At 41.1% G+C, this 22,794-nt stretch overlaps 4 protein-coding genes across 7 annotated transcripts; 2 read left to right on the top strand and 2 right to left on the bottom strand.

Annotated features, from left to right (window-relative positions):
• Positions 1-1,178: 1,178 nt before the first annotated feature.
• Positions 1,179-4,260, top strand: psmb1 (proteasome 20S subunit beta 1). The gene is made up of 6 exons (XM_038700760.1): positions 1,179-1,365; positions 1,734-1,841; positions 2,610-2,691; positions 3,019-3,148; positions 3,395-3,501; positions 3,644-4,260. The coding sequence occupies exons 1-6, from the start codon at positions 1,265-1,267 to the stop codon at positions 3,827-3,829; spliced, it is 714 nt and encodes a 237-aa protein (XP_038556688.1). The 5' UTR covers positions 1,179-1,264; the 3' UTR covers positions 3,830-4,260.
• A 4,359-nt stretch (positions 4,261-8,619) lies between these two features.
• psmc3 (proteasome 26S subunit, ATPase 3) lies at positions 8,620-10,707 on the bottom strand. The gene is made up of 2 exons (XM_038701038.1): positions 9,742-10,707; positions 8,620-9,085 (listed from the first exon to the last, which is right to left on the bottom strand). The coding sequence occupies exons 1-2, from the start codon at positions 10,684-10,686 to the stop codon at positions 8,747-8,749; spliced, it is 1,284 nt and encodes a 427-aa protein (XP_038556966.1). The 5' UTR covers positions 10,687-10,707; the 3' UTR covers positions 8,620-8,746.
• Positions 10,708-10,726: 19 nt separating this feature from the next.
• LOC119890033 (TATA box binding protein) lies at positions 10,727-17,457 on the top strand. 4 transcript variants are annotated; one of them, XM_038701041.1, is made up of 10 exons: positions 10,727-10,848; positions 11,307-11,370; positions 11,474-11,549; positions 11,854-12,016; positions 12,207-12,384; positions 12,713-12,800; positions 14,681-14,772; positions 14,989-15,156; positions 15,514-15,608; positions 16,327-17,457. In XM_038701041.1, exons 3-10 carry the CDS (start codon positions 11,499-11,501, stop codon positions 16,404-16,406), a joined length of 915 nt encoding a protein of 304 aa, XP_038556969.1. In that variant the 5' UTR covers positions 10,727-10,848; positions 11,307-11,370; positions 11,474-11,498; the 3' UTR covers positions 16,407-17,457. The 4 variants fall into 4 exon arrangements, with proteins under 4 accessions (XP_038556969.1, XP_038556968.1, XP_038556967.1 ...); XM_038701040.1 differs by having other exon boundaries at positions 10,731-10,882; XM_038701042.1 differs by having other exon boundaries at positions 10,813-10,830.
• A 925-nt stretch (positions 17,458-18,382) lies between these two features.
• pdcd2 (programmed cell death 2) lies at positions 18,383-22,207 on the bottom strand. The gene is made up of 8 exons (XM_038701264.1): positions 21,892-22,207; positions 20,902-21,010; positions 20,653-20,709; positions 20,053-20,241; positions 19,782-19,937; positions 19,525-19,625; positions 19,324-19,437; positions 18,383-18,862 (listed from the first exon to the last, which is right to left on the bottom strand). Exons 1-8 carry the CDS (start codon positions 22,069-22,071, stop codon positions 18,698-18,700), a joined length of 1,071 nt encoding a protein of 356 aa, XP_038557192.1. The 5' UTR covers positions 22,072-22,207; the 3' UTR covers positions 18,383-18,697.
• Between the last annotated feature and the right edge of the window lie 587 nt (positions 22,208-22,794).

The following is a 22,794-nucleotide window of genomic DNA, read 5'->3' as shown; positions in this document are numbered from 1 at the left end:
CTGCCTGTCTGTATCATGAATAATATACATGTTATACATTTTAAAGTATTTTATATTCTTACATTATATTCATTAGACACATCTTTCAAATAGTGTCATGCACAGCCATTGCAACAAGTTTTTCTGGCGGCTGTACCTTTTAATGGTCCTTGAATGTATGAGCAATAGGTATGACACCACCATCGGCCGGATTTCAACCAACAATGAGACTTCCTATCGGGAGGAAATTCATAATCTTGTAGAGGGGTGCTCAGAGAACAACCTACTGCTCAACGTCAGCAAAACTAAGGAGCTGATCGTTGATTTTAGGAAGAAGGAGATAAAGACACACTCCTGTCTCAGTGGAGCTGAGGTGAAGCAGGTTGAACAGTTTCATGTTCCTGGGAATCAGCATCACAGAGAACCTGACATGGTCATCTCACATCTCCACGCTGGTGAAGAAAGCTCAGAAACGACTGTATTTCTTGAGGAAGCTTAAGAAGGCCAAATTCCCACAGCAAGTTCTTGTCAGCTTTTACAGAGGAGTAATAGAAAGAATCCTGACTGGAAACATCACAAACTGACATGGGATGTGCATGACCCAGGACCAGAGGGCTCTGCAGTGGGTGATTAAAACTGCTCAGAAGATCGTTGGTACCCATCTCCCGAGCATCAGTGATATCGGTGAGGTGCCTGCGCAGAGCCCAAAGGATACTAAAGGGCCACAGCCTGTTCACCCTGCTGCCTTCTGGGAAGAGATATAAAAGTTTCTTCTGCCGCACCACCAGACTGGAGAGCAGCTTTTCCCCCCAAGCTATCAGACTCTTAAACTTTAGTTCATCCTCAGCACTATTCCATTGAGTATAGTTTATTTCTGTCTACGATTTTTATGATTGCTTTTGTAGTGAGGGAATTAAAAACTTAATTTCACTTTACAACTTGTTGTTAATGTGACAAATAAACCTACCTTCTTTATTATATAGATCGTTTTATTCTAATAACATGCCAGCAAATCTGGGTTATACAGTTAGTTAGTTCTGCTTTTGATGTAGCTTATATTCTCTTTAACACGAACAAATCGAAAAATTGTGATCTTTATCTTTAAAACACTGGTCACACTGTGATTGCTCCTGCCTCACATCAAACAGCCTGTGGGGGCGCCGTCGCACAGAGTACAGCTGAACGCGCCGGTGTGTTGAAGGTAAAAGAAGAGGCTGCCATATTGCAGTGATACAGCGAGTTTACCGGACTGAATCTTGTACACGATTGGCTTTTTGTAATAAAAATGATTTCTGCTCATAGCTTTGGAGACCCGGGCAAGATGAAAGATTATCATTATGCGGGTCCAGTAGAGCACCGGTTCTCACCATATGCTTTCAACGGAGGGTGAGTGTGATTTGTAAACTGCTCGCTAGTTAGCCTGCTAGCTAACGTTTACATCCAGCTACATTTAAACTATGCTAAGTAGCTAACCAGCTTAGGAAACGATATGCTAACTGAAACTAAACAAAGATGAAGTTCAAGAAACTTATGTAAACAGAGCAGACTTTCTTTGTCCAGGACACATAGCATCCTCACTTCAGGCCACACATCTAACGTTAGAAAGGAAATATTAGTTAATGTCACAGTTTCAGTTTCGAGTCAGTAGCTTAGCTTCCGTTAGCAAGTGTCTGGGACAACAGTACATTTCCCCCCTTTGTTGAGGTGGTTTATAAGATGACTGAAGTACCCTGTGTCGTTGTTTTTGTTTTCAGAACCGTACTAGCTGTTGCCGGGGAAGACTTCGCCATCGTAGCCTCAGACACCAGGCTGAGTGAAGGCTACTCAATCCACAGCCGGGACTCACCTAAATGCTACAAGCTGTAAGTGTGCGCTGTCACTTCCCTGCAGTCAGTGAAGGGCAGCAGACCGGTGTTGTGCCGAATTCTGCCTGCCTGCCGAGAATTTCCTGCACCTCGCGAGTGATAACGATTTATGCTGAGAAAAGAGGTGGATGCAAATCTCGGCAGGTAGCCTACAAAATTTGTTCTGCCGGGTTATGCATCCACCTCTTTTTGGTCCTTCTCAGACACTTTGCTGTGCTCATTGATCAAACGCGGTTATCAACACATATATTTACTGAATCTCAAGGAATGGTACTTCTACTAAGGTTATTAAAATATTATATAAAGACTCTAAACGTTCATAAAATATATACTTCGAAACATTTAACACCAATGATGAACCCCACAAAGATTATAGCGTTTAAAAGCATTATTTGGAGGTCCATGCAATTCTGGGCAGGCAGGCAAAACTTGGCATAACAGCAGCACCATTAAGACACCATGTCAGTTCATTTTAATCCGTAACTGGCCCCTTTACCTGCTCCTTTCATAGTTCTGTGTACATTCATTAAATGTTCATTATCAGTTAAATTTGTAGTGCAGCCCCTGAAGTCAGTGCAGCTCTGTTCTGATGCTCTTAAGATGGGGAGGGTAGTTGGTTCCTGATTCAGTACCTCTCAGCAGAGTCACCGTCTATGACTAAAATCACCATTTTACCTCATCATTACCACATGAATTTAGATCACTTGAAAAGAATATGCTGCTCTGACTGTCACTGTTTTTTGTGCAACTCCTTACTTTTTACAGGACAGACACAACCGTCATTGGCTGCAGTGGTTTCCATGGCGACTGCCTGACTCTGACTAAAATCATTGATGCCAGACTAAAGGTGGGCTGGTGCAGCAAGTTCTTTTGGTTTCGCTCTCTCTTTAGCCTCATCCTCATAATGATCTAATTCTGTTACTGTCCTGCCCCTGCTTGCACACCAACAGAGTCTGTTAATCGTTTTTAATGTTGACAGTTGTATTTAATGTCTGAATTATTCTAAATCTGTCAGAACACACCTTTAGAAGGACCACATATACTTTATGGATATTTGTTCTTTGAGGTCTCCTCTAATAGTCTCCAGTGCTGCCCCAGTTTACTGTACCCATACAAGACAGGTTGTGTAATTGTTTGTGTAACATTTGAACTAATGTTCCTTCCCCTCTCTCAGATGTACAAACATTCAAACAATAAGACAATGACTAGCGGAGCCATTGCAGCCATGTTGTCCACCATCCTGTACGGCAGGAGGTTCTTCCCCTACTACGTCTACAACATCATCGGAGGACTGGATGAAGAGGGTAGGTGCTTCAACTATACACTGTAAGATGCATATGGATGTCAGTAAAGAAATCAGCATATTTAGGTTGTAGCCATGTTTCTTCTATGTGATGATTGCAGCCGGTAGTGAATTTTGCTTGGGTTGTTGTGTATATTTTGTTGCTATTGTAACACAATTTTTTGTTGTCTAAGCTGTAAATTGTATAAAACATGTATAATGTTCTCACATTAACATTTATTTGCATTATTTCATGTTTGTACTGTAGGCAAGGGAGCAGTGTACAGTTTTGACCCAGTGGGCTCCTACCAGAGAGACACCTACAAGGCCGGAGGATCAGCAAGTGCCATGCTACAACCACTACTAGACAACCAGGTATTTGACACGCTGACCTGTTGCCATAATCTCACAATGTTTGTCATCAGGTGTGCAGACAAAACAGAGCTCCAACCAAGTTTCCTTACAGTGGATAAAGTACATTCATTTCTGACTCTCCTTCCAACACGTCCTTCCACAGATTGGTTTCAAGAACATGGAGGGTGTGCAGCATGTTCCCCTGACTCAGGAAAAGGCGGTTCAGCTGGTCAAAGATGTCTTCATTTCGGCAGCAGAGAGAGACGTCTACACCGGAGATGCCCTTCGGCTCTGCATCATCACTAAGGAGGGCATCAATGAGCAGACTGTACCACTGAGGAAGGACTGAGGAGGAACGTGTTTCCCTTTCTCTGCTATCCTTTTTGGTCTGTTCTTTTCACCTTCACCCTGTTGGTTTGGCCCCTTATCATCAAGTTTCTTAAAACAGGAGTGTTGATCCAGAAGGTGCTTTTAGTGGCCTCTTAAATTGGGCTTTAACTGGGGAGCTGAATTCCATTTTTTTTATATCCACTCACATTTTACATCCATTGAAATTGATGTTTTTCTCCTGCTTTCCACAGTTATCCCCCTACAGTTTCTGCTATTATTACATCCTTGTATTTGTCGCAGTCTGATTGTAGATCAGCACTCCTGTTCTGAGAAGCAGAGAACTCTCTTCACTCAACCCTGCCTAGATGCTTCCTCTGTTTTCCAATATGTTTTGGAAGGATACATACTCTGCTGTTCTTTTTACATTCTTAATAAATGTAAAGAATTGAAGTATTGTGTCTTGTTCATGGCATGTCCTTCACATGTGGACACTTTCTCTCGGGTAGTTTATGCTAACACTGTTGCAGTTGGAGGGGGATTACTTTATATTTTAAAAACAGGTACGTCCTAAAATATGAGATACATTTTTTGGCATATTAAAGTATTCCTACAGAATGAGCTAACCAATAAAAGTAGTTGCCTGGAAAGAGTTGTGACCTGAATGTGTCTCATATCTGCAACTTTGCACTTAAACTGCTATCTGCACATCAGGACATGTTTGTGAGTTGCGTTGGTGATCGAATCACCAACCCTCCAGTTACCTGAAACTCCCTCCTAAAGAAAACAGTAGTCAGTCTTTACAGAACAGGAGCATCCCTCCTGTCAGAGCTGAGGGGAAAAAGCCACACTGACCTGTTATAATACAATAGATGCTATACTTAAACATACTGTATCCATCAGGTGGACAGTTTTATTTTACAGTGTCATGACTGAAAGACTGAACTTTCTTTGAGTTGAACCCTCTGTTATGCTTAGTGTTTCCAGGTCCTTGATAAAATCACAGGTTACACATTTAAGGCACCACAGTAAAAACAGTTTCTGATGAAAGTGAAAGTCTTACTGGTAAATGTGATACATACAAACAAAGTGGTTGAAATTACAAAAATGGAAGAAGGTTTTGTATTTTTTTTTAGATTGAAATATGACTGATAACATTTATTTAATTAATATTACATTTACTCATTTGGCAGATGCTTTTATCCAAAGCGACTTACATTTGAGGAACATCATACAAGCATCAATAAAGGATCAACATACAGTCATATTTTTATTGAATTAGAGCATCCACAAGTTTGGTGTAGTTTACAAACATTTTCTATTTCCCCAAATATACTATTGGGCTGAATTTGTTTTCTACTACTACAGTTTTCTGCAGTTTTTAGTTGATACATTTTGACATTGATAATTATCAGTATTTTAGCATCCATTAGCTTCAATGTGAGAAGCGAGTTTCCGCTTGATGGGAAAATAACACAATATGATTACTAAATGTTTGCAAAACTTAAGAGTTGACCAAGTCATCCGTCTGGCATTAGCTTACCAGATAAAGTAAGGATTGCTAGGCTCAGAAGAGCCCTGACAATATTTTTGTGCATTATTTAACACTTGAGCTTTTGTGGGCAAAATTAGTGCAGTTATGTTACTTACATTTTTTTAACCATTTGCAGCAAATGTATAGAAGATTTGTGATGTTATCCCTTAGTTAGTTGCTAAGTTTAATTCCTACCAATCATACTGTTCTATAGCAGTGAACACAAACTGCATGATGTTTTAAGACTGTGCTGCTGCAGAGTGGATAATTACCTCTTGACATCCCTCATGGTCTTTTCCACTGACCTTTCATTTGGACATTACAGCTCAGAGAGCGTCCTCTCTCTTCTGTGGTTATTCAGCCACATTGAGATGATGGAAGTTCAAATAACATTTTAACATTATTTGATTTGTCCTTGTTGTCAGTTTTGGGAACACTTTTACACGTTGTTTAGTCCTCGGGACCAAAGAGCCTTACTGATTTTTACTGTAGTCATCGTGTCGTGAGCTCATTTACACATGATAACAGCAATAAACCACCCCGGTGGATACAAGAGCCCCTGAAACCCGATTACAGGACCACTGCCCTACATTCATCCATCCATTCATGCATATCCCCAGAGGTTCAGGTGTCTTTAATTACAACAAATGTTATTTCACTAATAAACATACCGGATGTACAGTGTGGGTGAAATGACCATCTGCAGATGCACCACATTCTTGATTAAAACACATTCATATACCCCTTACACACACTCACAGACACTGTAACTGACTGCACACTGTAATTACTTAATTACATTAATGATGGCTGCATTCAATTTAGATGTTCCACTTCCAACAATAATGATTCATGTGCCTTGGATGCTACTGTCGATAGGCTTACTAACCCTCCTGTGTCTCTAGCACCTGAACCTCTATCCACCAGGGCCTGCAATGAATTTGCCTCCTTCATGGACACTTAAAATCAATTCAAATAGCATGACACAATTTGATCCTATCAACCATAAAAACCTGGAGGACATTATACAACATCAATATAGACACGTTACTAATGAGCAATTATTGGCCCATTTCACTGAAAAAGCTGTTTTTTAAAAGCTTAGTGCTTTCTTGGCACTAAGTAACTGTTTTGATGTCTTCCAGTAAGGATTTCGAATACAGCACTGACATGGCTCTTGTTAAGGTCTTCAATGACATCCATTTAAAATTTCAGTCTTAGTATTACTGGATCTCAGTGCTACTTTCAACACAGTCGACCACAACATTACTAGACAGACTGGAGAACTGGGTGGGACTTTCTGGCACGGTACTAAACTGTTTTGAATCCTACTTAAAGGACAGGGACAACTTTGTGTCTATAGGTAATTACACATCTGAGCTAACAAAAATGACTTGTGGAGTTCCTCAAGACTCCATTCTGGGGCCTCTTCTGTTAAACATCTAGATGCTGGCTCAGATTATGAAAAACAACAATATATGTTACCATAATTATGCAGATGACACACAGATTTACATAACCATATCAACATTGGACAAGTGCTGAGTAACTCTATTGAACCAATCAACAATTGGATATGTCAGAATTTTCTTCAATTAAACAAAGAGCCAAGGAAGAACAATTAAAAGTCAGTGCTCAGCTTCAATCAGTTAAGATAAAAAAACACAAACTAAGTCAGAAATCTTGGTGTAGTCGTTGGACTCAGACCTGAATTTTAGCAGCCACATTAAGACAAATACAAAGTCAGTCTACTATCACCTGAAGAATATAACAAGGATTAAAGAACTTATGTCTCAGCAGGACCCGGAAAAACTTGACAATGCCTTTATCTTCAGTTGACTCGACTACCGTAACGGTGTCTTTACAGGTCTAAAAATTCAATCAGACAGCTGTAGCTGATTCAGAACGCAGCTACTCGAGTCCTCACAAGACCAAAAAAGTGGACCACATCACTCCAGTTCTGAGGTCTTTACACTGGCTTCCTGTCTGTCAGAGAACTGATTTCAAAATACTGCTGTTGGTTTATAAAGCAGTGAATGCTTCAGGACCAAAATACATTTCTGATCTTCTGCTTCGTTATGAATCACCCAGACCTCTCAGGTCGTCTGGGACTGGTCTGCTTTCTGTCCCCAGAGTCAAAACTCAACATGGAGAAGCAGCTCCAAAAACTCAGATCTTTTAAATCAAGATGGAAGCTTTTTTTTTTTTATCCCTGCTTTTAATTAAATCAAATTTAAGGATGTAGAGTGATAACTTAGACTGCACTGTTTTATATTCTATTGAACTCTTTTAAAAATTGTTTTATCTTGTTTTTATTTTCTATTTAACTCTTATTTCAATGTATTTTTTTATATTTCCCTATGTTGCTTTTATGTTTCAATGTAAAGCACTTTGAATTGTCTTGTTGTTGAAATGTGCTATACAAATAAACTTCCAGGAGTCTGGTATTGTGCAAGTTGGCTCACTTTACATTTATTCATTTAGCTGACACTTTTGTCCAAAGCGACTTACAATTGCTATATATGTCAGAGGTTGCACTCCTCTGGTCCAATGTGTCTTCAGGGACACATTGGTGTCACTGTGGATTCAAACCCGGCTCTCACACCAAAGGCATATGTCTTATCCACTACCCCACCACCACCATGGCTTACTAGGATACTTTTAGGAGAAAAGCTATCATTAGCAAAAGGAGTTACACCTGTGCATTTCCTGTTCATAGTTTTAGTATGTAATGTATGAGAAAAGTGTCAAATTAAATTACACTCAGGGTAGACTGAATGCAGACTAAATACGTATTATAATGAGGAGCTGCTCACAACTGAAAAAAAAAAGAATAAATATACAATAATGATAATTTAAATTCTATTTGAGTTTGTCGTGAATCAATGTCAAAATGTTTGCTATGAAAAAGGCCTGTGGTGTGAGCAAATCTAATGGTTTTCATCCATTTTAACAACATGTCGGTTTTGTGCATTGTGTTGTAGACGGTTGTGTTCCTACAGTAACTTCATGCTGCCTGTGCTCAGGAGTTCAAATAAAACAACATTTATCCAATTTCGTGGTTTTGGTAAATTGTCTGGCACGGTGTTAATATGCTTCATGTTTTTCCAAATAACACAAAATACAAGCTTTCAGGTAGTACCCTTCATACTACTAAACTAACACTGGGCTCCAGTCCAGTAAAGACTGAACCTCTGTTTAATAATTTTACATCTGTGATATTATTCTGAACTACCTGAAACTCTGCTATCAGTGCTCAGCAGGGAGAAACACGACACTTAGTTATGATATTTTATTTACTTTTATTACCCCAAGATAATCAGCAACTATAACAAGTGTTTACTTAACGACTGTTTTAATGATCAAAGACGCTCTCACACATAAACACAGACACAGATAGTGTCCTCAGGCGTAGTACTGAAGGTTCGCCTTCTTCTTGGCTTGGACCTCCAGGATTCCCTCCATGTAGTCTTCATGGTTCAGCTCTGTGGCCCCGCGGCGCAGCGCGATCATACCGGCCTCCACACACACAGCTTTGCACTGGGCTCCGTTGAAGTCGTCGGTGCAGCGAGCCAGCTCCTCGTAGTTGACATCAGGACTGACGTTCATCTTGCGGGAGTGAATCTGCATGATGCGAGCTCTGGCCTCTTCGTTTGGCATGGGGAACTCAATCTTTCTGTCCAGACGACCTGAACGGAGCAGCGCAGGGTCCAAGATGTCCACTCTGTTGGTGGCAGCAATCACCTAAACAATAAAAATGTTTGCAGTTAAACTATAGTTGGTTTAACATGGTTGTTTTAGGTTTGAATGTCTATCCGTTAAGACTTTTTCCACATGTAGTTTGTGAAAACACTTATTTTGCTTTGTTTCTTTATTTCATATCTAAACAGTCCACCGATGTGTCCCTGAGCAAGACACTTAATCCCTAGTTGCTCCAGAGGAGTGCGACCTCTGACATAAAATAGCAATTGTAAATCGCTTTGGATAAAAGCGTCAGCTAACTTAATAAATGTAAATTCTTGCACCTTGACAGATGTTTTTAAATAAATCTTACTTGTTGTCCAGAACCTGAACATTAGTATTGAGTTCTTTATAAATTTGAATGTCTAGTATTTTCGGTTGTAGATATACCTTCACATATCTTATATATTGCATTACAGTAAAGTGAGACCATTTTCTGAACTCATCTGTACAACTTTAGAATTTCTACACAATTGTTTTGTCTGAAATCGACACTACAGAGCAAACAGATCGATTTCTCTCAGAATGATAATGTGAGGGGAATATTTGAAATACTGGTGAGTTCTTGTTTGATTGGAGCCTGATGTGATGAAGTTCAGCTGGAGATGATGGTTAAACATACTGAACATAAAGAGTTTATTTGGCGGCAGCGTCCTTACCTTAACCTGCATGTTGGGCTGAAACCCATCAAGCTGGTTGAGCAGCTCCAGCATGGTCCTCTGCACCTCTCTGTCTCCTGCCTTCTCGCTGTCGAACCTCTTGGTCCCGATGGCGTCCAGCTCATCGATGAAGATGATGGATGGGGCTTTCTCTTTGGCCAGGGCGAAGGCATCTCTCACCAGCTTGGCTCCATCTCCAATGAACATCTGGACCAGCTGGGGACCAGCCAGCTTCAGGAAGGTGGCTTTGGTCTGTGCGGCACAGGCCCTGGCCAGAAGGGTCTTGCCAGTGCCAGGCGGTCCATACATCAGGACCCCTTTAGGTGGCTGGATTCCCAGGTTCTCAAACTTCTCCTTGTGGTTCATGGGCAGGACGATGGCCTCCACCAGCTCCTGGATCTGCTTGTCCAGGCCGCCTATGTCGCTGTACTGCTCTGTGGGGCGCTCATCCACCTCCATGGCCTTGACTCTGGAGTCATACTCGGTGGGTAAGGTCTCCAGGATCAGGTAAGAGTCCTTGTTGACACCCACCAGGTCTCCGGGCTTCAGCTTCTCGGCGTCCACCAGCCCGATCACGGGCAGGAAGTAGGTCTGTCGAGTGGAAGTCTTAATGACGGCGCACTTTCCTTTTCTCTGAGAGTCCAGGTCCACATTAGCCCCGTCCTCCTCCTGGTCGTTGGGGTCCACATCCAGCAGCTCGATCACGTTGGACACAAGGTATGGCAGCGTTTTGTTCACCTTAATCTTCTCCGTGTTTTCTTTGATTTTATCCTTCATGGCCTGCAGCTCGTGGGTCACCCTCAGCACCTCGCTCTTCATTATCTTTATCTCGCTGTCCAGGAGACGAGTTCGCTGGACTATCTCGTCTGTGGACATTTTTAACACTTCTTCACCGATTCCATCCTCCACTTCGTCCCAAACTGACTTGTCACTCAGCGACGCCATCTTTGCTCTGTTTGTCTGAACTGTGACACAGCGGAAAATAAAGCTTCCACTTCCGGGAGCAGCCGACAAGGCTCGCTAGCGCCGAAGAAGAAACGAACCTGAAGCTGAATTAATTTTCTTCGTGTGCTGATTTGAACTACGAGTGTGGGTGTAAATTTGCGGGTAATGTACTGTAACGCAGTGGCAAATGTCCAAGGTATTTTCACCTTTTTGAGTAGCAAAGTCGCCGCTTTCATTGTGGCCACAACGCGTTAGTTAGCGTTTGTGCTGCTAATACTAATGTTAGCTCTGTGGCTAACTTCAGCTAGCCAGTGTGTTGATATGTTTCTTCCTGCTGGAAAACTAACGTTAATTGGGTTACAGATAACGTTGTCACGCGTTGTTTTGCCTACTAGATTTTTTTAAAGGACACATAATACACTGGGGCCAAAGTGAATGAACGAGCTAAAGTAAAGTTAATTAACGGTGAAGCTAAATGCGGTGATTAGCAAGTAGTGGATGGTTTGGCGCCACCGCTGCACGAATTCTGCTTTATGTCATTTGCAAGTTCTTCACGCGACTGTACGGTGATGCATATAAGTGTTTGTCTGAGTAAACCTTGGTTCTGTCCATCTTTTCAGGCAGGACATAGCTGTCACAGAGAAGACACAACAAGAGGGTGTTCCTGCAGAGTCCTGTCCACTGGTTGCTGGCGTTTTTATTTTATTTTTACTGTAATACAGACACTTTGAGGCATCTGCTGTGTAAACTTACCAAGCCTGTGTTGCTTCCTGCTCTTGCGTGGCAGTGAATTAACGTGAGGAGCTAAAGAGATGGACCAAAACAACAGTATACCAGGCTTCCAGGGACTGGCCTCCCCTCCGGTAACACTGGTTTCAAGCATTTTATGGCATTTTTAAATGAATTTCTCACCAGCACACGCTCCCAGCTTGTTGTCAATATAGTCGGATGGATTTACCATGTTGAACTCCTTGCTCTTTCTCTTGAACCTACAAAATAAACCAATAGACCATTATTATTAAGATTTTATTTGTATTTATATAAAGTTATCAAAGGCAAAGTGAAAAAAGTTGTGACAGTGGTGAATTTTTGCATTATCATTTGGTCCTCATGTTGCTCTTCTGCTCAATCCTCACTTCTGCTGTTTGGCTCTGTGCCCTTGTGCAGGGTGCGATGACCCCAGGCATGCCCATGTTCAGTCCTATGATGCCATATGGCTCGGGCCTGACACCCCAGCCTGTCCAGAACACCAACAGTTTGTCTATACTGGAGGAACAGCAGAGGCAACAACAGCAGCAACAGCAACAACAGGCACAGCAAGCAAATACAGGTACAACAAACACTACTTTCGTATCCCTCTCCATCCATTCCCACTCTTAAGAGGTGAGATCATAATCTCAAACCACAAAAATTGGTGTATTCTTCATTTATTCTGGGAAAATAATCTTGCATGTCTGAACCATAGTGGTTCATTGGTTAATTTTATAGCTTGGGGAAAACAAACTTTATTTGTTCTCCAGGCCTTCCTGGAACGTCAGGGCAGACCCCTCAGCTTTACCATTCCCAGGCGGTAGCGGGCTCGACCACCACAGCACTGCCAGGGAATACCCCGCTCTACAACACCCCGCTGACCCCCATGACCCCTATCACACCCTCCACACCAGCCTCAGAGAGCTCTGGGATAGTACCACAGCTACAGTATGTTTCAAAAGTATCAGTGTATGCCACTTGTATTTGTCAGTCTTTGTAATCGTCTGGCTAATATACACTCTGTCCCTTTCATGTTATGTTCCTTTAGCTAGTGGTAAATGTTGAAGTTGGCTTACTACGAGATATTCCTGTAGGGAAATACATGCAAGGACCAAAATTGTGCTGAATGTGAATTAAAATGTATTTAGACCATAAACATAAATATGGCTGGTGTCATTTCCACACAATTTAACATGATTTTGAACTACTGATGGAACAGTTTGCCATCTGTTACTCAGTTATTTTCTCGGTGCTTTTCTTATTTCCCTACTATTAGAAACATAGTATCTACTGTAAATCTGGGCTGTAAACTGGACTTGAAGACCATTGCCTTGAGAGCCAGGAATGCAGAGTACAACCCAAAGGTGAGACTGCCAGACATTACTGTGATTGGCTCTATGTTGCTCAACAGTTTAATTTTTTGTATCTGCTGTCAGTGGGGCTTCCGGTTTATTTTAACCTGGCATATTTCCCGTAAATGTAGCTAATGCTAATATGGCTCTATGAGTCATGCTAACTTTGCACTTGCCACCTTGTTTTTGTAGATGTTTTTCACAGGAAAAGCACAGGCGATACTAAATATAGAAGAAATACCAAAACGGGTGCAGTAAAATATACCCAATATACACTGCTCAAAAAAAAAGGGAACACTAAAATAACACATCCTAGATCTGAATTAATGAAATAATCTCATTAAATACTCCTTTCTTTACATAGTTGAATGTGCTGACAAAATCACACCAAAGTTATTAATGGAAATCAAATTTATCAACCCATGGAGGTCTGGATTTGGAGTCACACTCAAAATCAAAGTGGAAAACCACACTACAGGCCGATCCAACTTTGATGTAATGTCCTTAAAACAAGTCAAAATGAGGCTCAGTAGTGTGTGTGGCCTCCACGTGCCTGTATGACCTCCCTACGACGCCTGGGCATGCTCCTGATGGGGTGGCAGATGGTCTCCTGAGGGATCTCCTCCCAGACCTGGACTAAAGCATCCGCCAACTCCTGGACAGTCTGTGGTGGATGGAGCGAGACATGATGTCCCAGATGTGCTCAGTTGGCTTCAGGTCTGGGGAACGGGCGGGCCAGTCCATAGCATCGATGTCTTCTTCTTGCAGGAACTGCTGACACACTCCAGCCACATAAGGTCTAGCATTGTGTTGCATTAGGAGGAACCCAGGACCAACCGCACCAGCATATGTTCTCACAAGGGGTCTGAGGATCTCATCTCGGTACCTAATGGCAGTCAGGCTACCTCTGGTGAGCACATGGAGGGCTGTGCGGCCCCCCAAAGAAATGCCACTCCACACCATTACTGACCCACCGACAAACCGGTCATGCTGGAGGATGTTGCAGGCAGCAGAACGTTCTCCACGGCGTCTCCAGACTCTGTCACGTCTGTCACATGTGCTCAGTGTGAACCTGCTTTCATCTGTGAAGAGCACAGGGCACCAGTGGTGAATCTTGGTGTTCTCTGGCAAATGCCAAATGTCCTGCACGGTGTTGGGCTGTAAGCACAACCCCCACCTGTGGACGTCAGGCCTTCATACCACCCTCATGGAGTCTGTTTCTGACCGTTTAAGCAGACACATGCACATTTGTGGCCTGCTGGAGGTCATTTTGCAGGGCTCTGGCAGTGCTCCTCCTGCTCCTCCTTGCTCAAAGGTGGAGGTAGCGGTCCTGCTGCTGGGTTGTTGCCCTCCTACGGCCTCCTCCACGTCTCCTGATGTACTGGCCTGTCTCCTGGTAGCGCCTCCACGCTCTGGACACTACGCTGACAGACACAGCAAACTTTCTTGCCACAGCTCGCATTGATGTGCCATCCTGGATGAGCTGCACTACCTGAGCCACTTGTGTGGGTTGTAGACTCCGTCTCATGCTACCGCTAGAGTGAAAGCACTAACAGCATTCAAAAGTGACTAAAACATCAGCCAGGAAGCACAGGAACTGAGAAGTGGTCTCTGGTCACCACCTGCAGAACCACTCCTTTATTGGGGGTGTCTTGCTAATTGCCTATAATTTCCACCTGTTGTCTATTCAATTTGCACAACAGCATGTGAAATTGATTGTCAATCAGTGTTGCTTCCTAAGTGGACAGTTTGATTTCACAAGAGTGTGATTGACTTGGAGTTACATTGTGTTGTTTAAGTGTTCCCTTCATTTTTTTGAGCAGTGTATTAATGCTAAAGAGCCTGCGTTTTTAGGAAGAGTTCCTAATATTCGCCCACTCTTTTTCTGGTAGCGTTTTGCTGCAGTCATCATGAGAATACGAGAACCCAGGACCACTGCTCTCATCTTCAGCTCCGGGAAGATGGTTTGCACTGGAGCCAAAAGGTCAGAAAGTAGCTCATTTGCTGACCTTTCTTGTGCCATGGTTTGTAATAAAATGCCAGATTCTTCTTGCCAACACAGTCCTCCTGAGGAAACAGATGCTAGCTTTGCAATGACTTCGAATAGAATTTTCTCTACCTTCTTGTCTTTCATCTTCTTTCCTCTCCTTAAGACTTGTCCAATTATCTGCTTCTTTTCTTATAATCTGCCTCTCACTAGTGAGGAGCAGTCGAGGTTAGCTGCCAGAAAATACGCTCGTGTGGTGCAGAAGCTCGGTTTTCCTGCAAAGTTCCTGGACTTCAAGATTCAGAACATGGTGGGAAGCTGCGACGTGAAGTTCCCCATTCGGCTGGAGGGATTAGTCCTCACACATCAACAGTTCAGCAGGTAATTTCTGTTTGTTTTGTGTTCTAATCACCAGTATGTGACGGCTGCATTGTGAGAATTTCATGTTTGTGTCCATGAGTTGTGCCGCAGAAGGAAAGGATAGATGTGATTTATTTAAGCTATTATTATTATTACATAAATAGTTCCTCTTTTGCCAGAGTTGTAATCAGACTGGGGCCTCTGTAGAAAAGTCTCCCATACAAACCCTCTTCTGAAAGTATTTATATGTGGAATTGTTTGAAATTGAAATAACATTTAGCGTATGGTCTGGACAGTTTGTGGAGAGCTAAGAGGAGTTTTCTTAACTTGAAGTTGATTCATTTTAATGATTAAAATAAAGTGACTTGTTTGTTTCAGCTATGAACCGGAGCTGTTTCCAGGACTGATTTACAGAATGATCAAACCCAGAATTGTCTTGCTCATCTTTGTCTCTGGGAAAGTTGTACTCACAGGTAAATCCTGCTCTTCTCTGCTAATGGCTTCACTTCATGCAATATTAGTTGTGATCAGAAGTAGGGCTGGGCCATATGGCCCAAAATGTTATCATGATAAAAACATTTCATATCATTCGATATCGATAATTATCACGATATATCTCAAATCATTATTTCTTTCAAGTTTAAAGGCAGATTTTTGCTCCTGAGTGAAAATTGGAAGAAACCAGATGGTTAATTATGTGGTTAAACTTATCTCTATGGTCAGAATGTGACAAACACTTCATGCCAAACAATCACTTCACAAGTCTGAGGTAGAACATTCAAAACTATTATCTTTTTCAACAAATATGACTAGCTGATCTTTTTTTCAGGACTTTTTTTTTTTTTTTTTTCTCCACAACAAAATAAATATTTTAATAGAAAAATTAAGTGCTAATTTGTTCATGTCAAAGCTGGACTGATGCAGGATTTCTGTGGCGGATTTTAGTATTTTATTTTATTTAAAGGATTCTTCAAATTTGTTACTTAAAAATAAAATAAATGAGACAGACTATTTCTAAATTCTGAACTTTGTGTTCAAAAACAATAAATTCTGTAACAGTTTTGATCTTCAAAAACTACAGTAGACCTTTTTAGAGATAATCCAGAACATGACATTAATGGGTGTAGTGATTATTTCTGTGCCAGTGTGAGTCATTGTTGTTAATAATCTGGTGTTGCTTGTTTTTAAAAGGTGCCAAGGTGAGAGCAGAGATCTACGAAGCATTTGAAAACATCTACCCCATCCTGAAAGGCTTCCGCAAAACAACGTAGAACCTTTAGCTCCATCTTTTATCATCTCCCCAACCCTGTCTCTTTTTACTCAGATTTTTATATATGTTGATATACAAGTGGACTGCTGTAAGGGATGTGAGTCATCCTTTTTTAGTTTTTGACCCTGTGTGTGTGTATATACATATTTTTTTTCTTTGGCCATGTTCTGATCACAAGTGGTGGTATATTTTACACACAGACCTCCATTTCTATGGAACCTTTTCTCTGTTATTGCCCACTTATTTTCAGCTTGTTCTGTTGTCCTTATCACATCCCTGATTGTATATAAGACTGTAAAGAAATGTAAAAATCACTGATGAGAAGCAGTCTGGCAAGGACTGTATTTTGTTTTTTAAGCTGTTTTAAATAGTTTTGTACATTGCATTTGTATTCATTGTCTGCTCGGTCCCCAAGTTGTTCTAGATGTGTTTGGGTTAGTCAGCCCTGCATTCCATTGAACAGTATTTGCTAAGATTTTAGTTGGAGAGAGAAGTGAGTCTGCTTTTTGAGTTTTATCTTCCTACCCTTACATTCACATCACACATTCTGATACGAGACGTAGTATCGTCAAGTCTGTTGACTGAAGTTGGATGATTTTAAATTTTGAATTGACAGAAGTTAAACTAACTTGATCCAAGTTGGTTAGTTCTTCAAGGTTCGTGTCTCTTGATTTGGGTTCCTGATATATTTGTACTTATTAAAAATCAACCAGAACCAAAACGTTAAGAAAAGACATGCGTTGCCTAAAACTTATCTTCACGTCTTGCATCTTACATTCACTAGCACTAAGAGATGATGGCAGATAAACTATGCATCATGTTGCCATGTTTATGTATTGTTTAAAAGTTTTCTTATCTATTTTGTGGCCATTTTAAAACTATATTTAAAAGTTATCTTTTGAAGAATAATTATTGAGGCAAATGTGTGATTCTGAGCTCATCAGTGGCTGATCAGGAGACCAGGAATCCCCGTCACATTTAAATACAATTCTGCTTCTTCTGAAAATGTTAAGTGCTGCAGTGTGCATTAATAAATGTAAACATACAGACTCTCTTGTGAAAGCTGCTTCTTTCAATACTATAACATTTTGGTACTGTTTTATTTGGAAACTGTTTTTGTTTTATGAACACTGTGAGACGTTTGCTGTCCTGCAAAGTGTGTGCTTAATTTTTCAAAGTAAAACAATTCATCAATTCAATCCAATCATTTTGGTCACAATGCATGGTTGATCTGTAGAGTATAAGTAAAGCAGTCACACCACTGTGTGACTTAGGAGTGAGAACAAAGTCACACTGTACAGTATACAGATTTTAAAATGACTAAAGACTGTACAATAGTTTTTTTTGAGTGTGAAGATCCTCTTCATCTTATAAAGGTAATGCCTGCAGCGGGTCTGGTCAGATGTTTACTGTGTAAACGCAGCCTTCATTTAAAGTGTAACTAACTTCTGACAGAAGAATCAAAATGTTCTTCCTCCTATATTTGAAAAGTTGAATTCAAATAAAATGCACCCTGTCTCAATTCAATACACTATGGTTTTCTGCTGAGGCTTGCTTGGTAGCTGGTAGGTTGGCGAACTGTAGTGAGATTGCTGTTTAACATTATTCAGCCAGTTTGCTGACATTACCCTTTGATAATCTGTCTTTAAACTGCAGGTTTTGCTAGATTAGTGACAGCCTGAAAGTTTACATGGGCACAAGTAACCTTGAATTGAATTTATACCACTCAGTTAAAACTTTGAAATGATCTCAGTGGGAGATCTTGACATTTGACTTTGTCTTGTTATGCAAACCTAGTATTTTTACTTACACTACTTTTTACTACACTCTCCGTCTGCTGCTGAGAACACAGAACGAGATGCTTGTTCAGACAACTTTAAGAACTTTATTGTGTGATGATAAGGCAAAATGTGATTTGTTTTGCAGACAAACTGTATAAAGAGGATGTGGCACTGAAAATGGACATGACAGCATAGGTCAGAAAAATGACAAATTTTTTATTTATCTATCTATCTATCTATATATATATATCTCAATATCACACAGTCTGTCCAAAGAATAATACATGTACAACTGTTGCTCATAAAAAGAAATTCAGACAGTGAATATCCATCCATCCAAAAACATAATTCTACTTGATAGTCTCAGAGGGAGGATTTATGTATGATCGGTGTCCAGTCCACTAAATAGAGTGACATCACTAGAAGTGTGATTAAATCCAGCTTCTCCACTGCTGCGTCTTCATGTGCATCAGTGTCTCCTAAACTCTGTCCACACATGCATTATGTGGGATTAATCTGTGTGTGCTGATCTGAAGTCCTGCTTCCAGATGAACTCGGGGCAGTACCGGTCATCATTGTTACAGCTGGCAGAGCATGTGTAGACAGCCAGTGTCCCCCAGTCAATACTGGCTCCCGTCGAGTCCACACACAGACTGTTCAACAGCTGCGGCATCACCTAACGACACACACACACATGATTATTACATGTACTCCGTTCCAGCAGATATACACACTGTTAGCTATGTGGAGAGACACATATATAATACAGCACTCTGAGTTGTTCAAACAGTGAGGGACTTTTTCATTTATAATAAGTTACACCTACAGTATATACTATATGTTGGCACATTACCACTATTATTTATTAGGCCATCACGTAAATAAATCAGAAACAAAATGTTTTTCTTTTTGCCAACAATTAACTGTGAAAAGAAACCTCTGCTCATAGTTTCCCATACAAGACATACAGTGTTCCACAGAAAGATAGTAACTGCATTCATATGCACATTTTCAGTTCACTCCAAATACTTAAACACTTTAACCAACATGCATACACAACTTTATAGTTGAACAAATAAAGACATAAGTGAGTCTTAAAGAGGTCAGATTACTGAGCCCTGAACGGGCGGTGACTACCTGAAACTCAAAAATCCTCTTGGCGCCACAGGTGCATGGTGGGATATTCTGATCTGAAGGGATGTGCTGAGAAGAGACCCACAAGGGAGAGCCCCCTCGACTGTAACGCACCACCTGAACATAACAAAACACTGAGATGGACACACAGCGTGACTGCGTTCATTCAAGTGTTTGTACCAAATGAGGTGATTTATTTTATACCTGGTGTGGTTCCGGTTCAATCTTCTTTTTAAACCGCTGGAACACTTTGTTGTCTTCAGTCTCGTGCATTGCCATCTCCTCCAGGTCTGCCTCTGCCAGGGCTGAAAACAGTCAGGATGAATGCTTTAGAAAGACGCGCTAACTGAAGAATCATAGCGAAAGAAAAACAAATTTGACTAAAAATGTATTTATTATTCTTATTAAAGTTTTAACATCTAATACATGTGACCAGTTATCAAACATAAATGAAAGCTTACTATCTGCTAAGGAGGAAAAATCTACACTCCCTTCCTCTTCTTCTTCGTCTTCAGCCTTCTTTGTGTCCTCCTGCTTCTCCTCTTCCTCCTCCTCAGGCTCAGTGACCAGCTCCGACTCCGGGAAGAGGAAGGGAGAGGTTGTGACAATGGACGCTTCTATACGGACAGACAAAAGACACAGCAGAGACATTACATCTTCCTTGTGGCGCGATACTCTGCCACTCTAAACTCTGAAGACGTGTTCATTTTTAGTCCCATGAACAACACGCACCTTGGCTGCAGCACTCCCTCTTGTGTGCGTGCTTCCAGTGGAGGGTCTGGTGGTGTTTTCCACAGTAGCTCACAGCGTGACAGCGGGAGCAGGCCTTTTTACCGGGGCAACCGCACACCCAACATAGTTTCACTCCAGAGACAGACAACACACTCTGGACCGGGTCAGAGTCACTGGGGGGTTCATCCTCTGAGAAAGAGGAAAAAAGAAGAATCACTTTGATATTTCATGATCTGAGTCAAAATAATGCACTGTAAAATACCTATAACATGTACCTCTGTGTTTTTATGACTACACTGTCGTCAATAACTGCAAAATGAATTGACTTCTAGTGGTTCACAAATAGATAAAATGCATCATACCAAAGCCAAGCTACTGTTGAAATACATAAAAAAACTGACAAATGTAAATATATCAATTTAAAAATGTCCCCCGGCACATTATAAAAAATATTTTCCTACCATATTGTATAAATGCTTATATATTGGCTCTCTAAATGCATAGCAATATTCATAAATGTCTCAACGCAACTGTATTTATGAAGCTTTTTTTAGTATCAGGTGATGAAGAATTATGCTTTCCAGGCTAAAATACACAAACCTGGTGGAGGGTCGTAGGGGTAGAAATCATTCCTCCTGGGTAGCTGACTTCTGAAAACTGAAAAGGAAAACAAGAGTAAAATAGATTTCTCTTATAAAATGAAGCCCCAGACTTCAGATTTGAAGTATTTAGAAATGTGGAGAGGAGAGGATGTGGTGAAGGCTGAAGGCTAAAGACGGAAGATGTTAAGTGATCTATCCTGTAGCAACAAATGACAAATATTAAAGCAACATTAACGGTTACTGATACCTTTCATGCAGCGGCTGTCGTTGCACACGTAGCACTCGTGAGTTTTGCAGCAGAATAGGAAGAGCGTCCTGTGGAAACTTCTGTCCTGACCAGAAATTGGTGCGTACACCTGCAAAGAAGATGAAAAGAGTAACTACACAGAAGAGTTCAGAGTTATGACTCAGCTCAGCAGCTCAGAGGAGTCTGAAGAGGAGTTTAGCCAAACTGTCACACCAAAGTACCCTTTCTAGTTTTATAGTGTATAAGGCTGAGATGGGCATTTAGACGTTAATCAATTGGTTGACATAAAAGTGAGCAGAATTGTAGTTTCCAATTATTTTAAAAGGAAATTATACGCTCTTTACAGTCACCAGATCTGAACCCAGTTTCACACCTATGGAAGATTGTGGACCAGCATGTAAGACAATGCTCTCTGCCACCACCTCCATTAGACCAAATGGTAAAACATCAACTTTTATCTCCATTACTATTCAGTGATGTCTGTGTCTGTCTCTGATGCTGTATGTCCTTTATATGTCTGGCTGTTTGTTTGTTTTTCGTTCCTCATCTCTCTCTTGCAAAAAAGATTTTGGTCTCAATATAATTACCTGATTAAATAAAGGTTGCGTTTATATATATATATATTATAAATGTATTTATTTATATATAAATGAGGGAATGGTGTTCATCCCTCCAAAAGAGTTCAACAGACTTGGCAAGGAACCCTGAAGCTGTTCTGGGGGTTCGTTGTGGCCCGACTTCATACTAACACACTTCACCTTTTCCTTTGATTTGTCACCCATCTACGGTATATATGAAGCAGCTCCAGGGTTTCTCTGTGTGACATTATCACGGTCTATCACGCAGTAGCTCAGCTTGTTCCAGCCCACAAGTGAAAACTGAGCTCCCCATAAACACAGTGAATTATTATTATCTATGGTGGAAGGATCCCTAAGTGGATCCAGAGCCCAGTTGACCCCGAGGTGCCCCCCCCCCCCTTTTTTCACTAACCTGCAGCAGGAAAGCCATAGGCAGGTGGCATATCTCACACTCCAGCTCGGGCTGGGCGGGCAGGCCTCTCTGGCTGAGCCACGCCGGTTTACCTCCGACTTTACTGGGGAACTGCGGCGACAGGAGCCGCCACGGCTCCGCCTCCTCCAGGAAACCCAGAACTACCCCCGCCGAGGACATGCTTGTATCGCCGAACACAAGAGAGCAGAGGTTACCTGTCTGTCACACGGACAGCTTGTTTTAACTGTCCGAAGAAGCGAAGAGTCTTTTCAACATGTCACAACACAACACATGAAACCTCAGGTGTAGTTTCGAAAAGCCTCCGTGCGGAAACACTGAGGAGTCGTTTCGTTCTGCCTTCCTCCATGCGCATACTGTAGAAATATTAAATTAATAAATAAAACTTATCTAGATGTATATCATCCGTGGGGAAACATGATATTTATTAGCTTTCCTGAAACACTGATATCCATAAAATATTTTTGTGTTTTTTTAAAAAGGTTTTAATGAGGTTTTATTGCTAACTGGCACGTGTCTTTTTCACTCTGTCCACTAGATGGCGCAGATGTCCTGTCCTGTCAATCTGTTACTGTACTCAAGAACAACTTTGAGGTAAGTTTCTTTTTTAATATTTTGTAATTTGAAGATTTCCATTTTATTATACTTTATACTGCACTTCAGAATCATATATTTTACTCTCTGCTCCACTGCATTTATCTGACAGCTACATTTACAGTTTATGAAGTATAATGCATTGTTATCAGTGAATACACCCAGCATTGATATAAAAAAGCTAAATTAGTCCCACCACAACCAACTACAATAGTATGTTGCTGATGTGTCAGTGAATTTAATATACTATCATGTGATATAATATCAGATATATATTACATATTTTTTCAT

Source organism: Micropterus salmoides, unplaced genomic scaffold, assembly GCF_014851395.1.
Source record: "Micropterus salmoides isolate LMB-PRFRI ecotype aquatic unplaced genomic scaffold, ASM1485139v1 Ms_hic_scaffold_6, whole genome shotgun sequence".
Lineage (NCBI taxonomy): Eukaryota > Metazoa > Chordata > Actinopteri > Centrarchiformes > Centrarchidae > Micropterus > Micropterus salmoides.
The sequence above is the reverse complement of the archived record's forward strand: the minus strand, read 5'-3'. Positions and strand labels throughout refer to the sequence as shown.

Excerpts from the sequence above, each read along its gene's own strand:
- psmb1 (XM_038700760.1), top strand. The coding sequence starts at position 1,265 with ATGATTTCTGCTCATAGCTTTGGAGACCCGGGCAAGATGAAAGATTAT. Across the intron at positions 1,842-2,609 it reads TCACCTAAATGCTACAAGCT|GACAGACACAACCGTCATTG; the intron begins GTAAGTGTGCGC and ends TACTTTTTACAG. Across the intron at positions 3,149-3,394 it reads CGGAGGACTGGATGAAGAGG|GCAAGGGAGCAGTGTACAGT; the intron begins GTAGGTGCTTCA and ends TTTGTACTGTAG.
- psmc3 (XM_038701038.1), bottom strand. The coding sequence starts at position 10,686 with ATGGCGTCGCTGAGTGACAAGTCAGTTTGGGACGAAGTGGAGGATGGA. Across the intron at positions 9,086-9,741 it reads AGCCCAACATGCAGGTTAAG|GTGATTGCTGCCACCAACAG; the intron begins GTAAGGACGCTG and ends TTTATTGTTTAG.
- LOC119890033 (XM_038701041.1), top strand. The coding sequence starts at position 11,499 with ATGGACCAAAACAACAGTATACCAGGCTTCCAGGGACTGGCCTCCCCT. Across the intron at positions 11,550-11,853 it reads AGGGACTGGCCTCCCCTCCG|GGTGCGATGACCCCAGGCAT; the intron begins GTAACACTGGTT and ends GCCCTTGTGCAG. Across the intron at positions 12,801-14,680 it reads ATGCAGAGTACAACCCAAAG|CGTTTTGCTGCAGTCATCAT; the intron begins GTGAGACTGCCA and ends TTTTTCTGGTAG.
- pdcd2 (XM_038701264.1), bottom strand. The coding sequence starts at position 22,071 with ATGTCCTCGGCGGGGGTAGTTCTGGGTTTCCTGGAGGAGGCGGAGCCG. Across the intron at positions 20,242-20,652 it reads CCCCTACGACCCTCCACCAG|AGGATGAACCCCCCAGTGAC; the intron begins GTTTGTGTATTT and ends CCTCTTTCTCAG. Across the intron at positions 18,863-19,323 it reads AGAGGATTTTTGAGTTTCAG|GTGATGCCGCAGCTGTTGAA; the intron begins GTAGTCACCGCC and ends GTGTGTCGTTAG.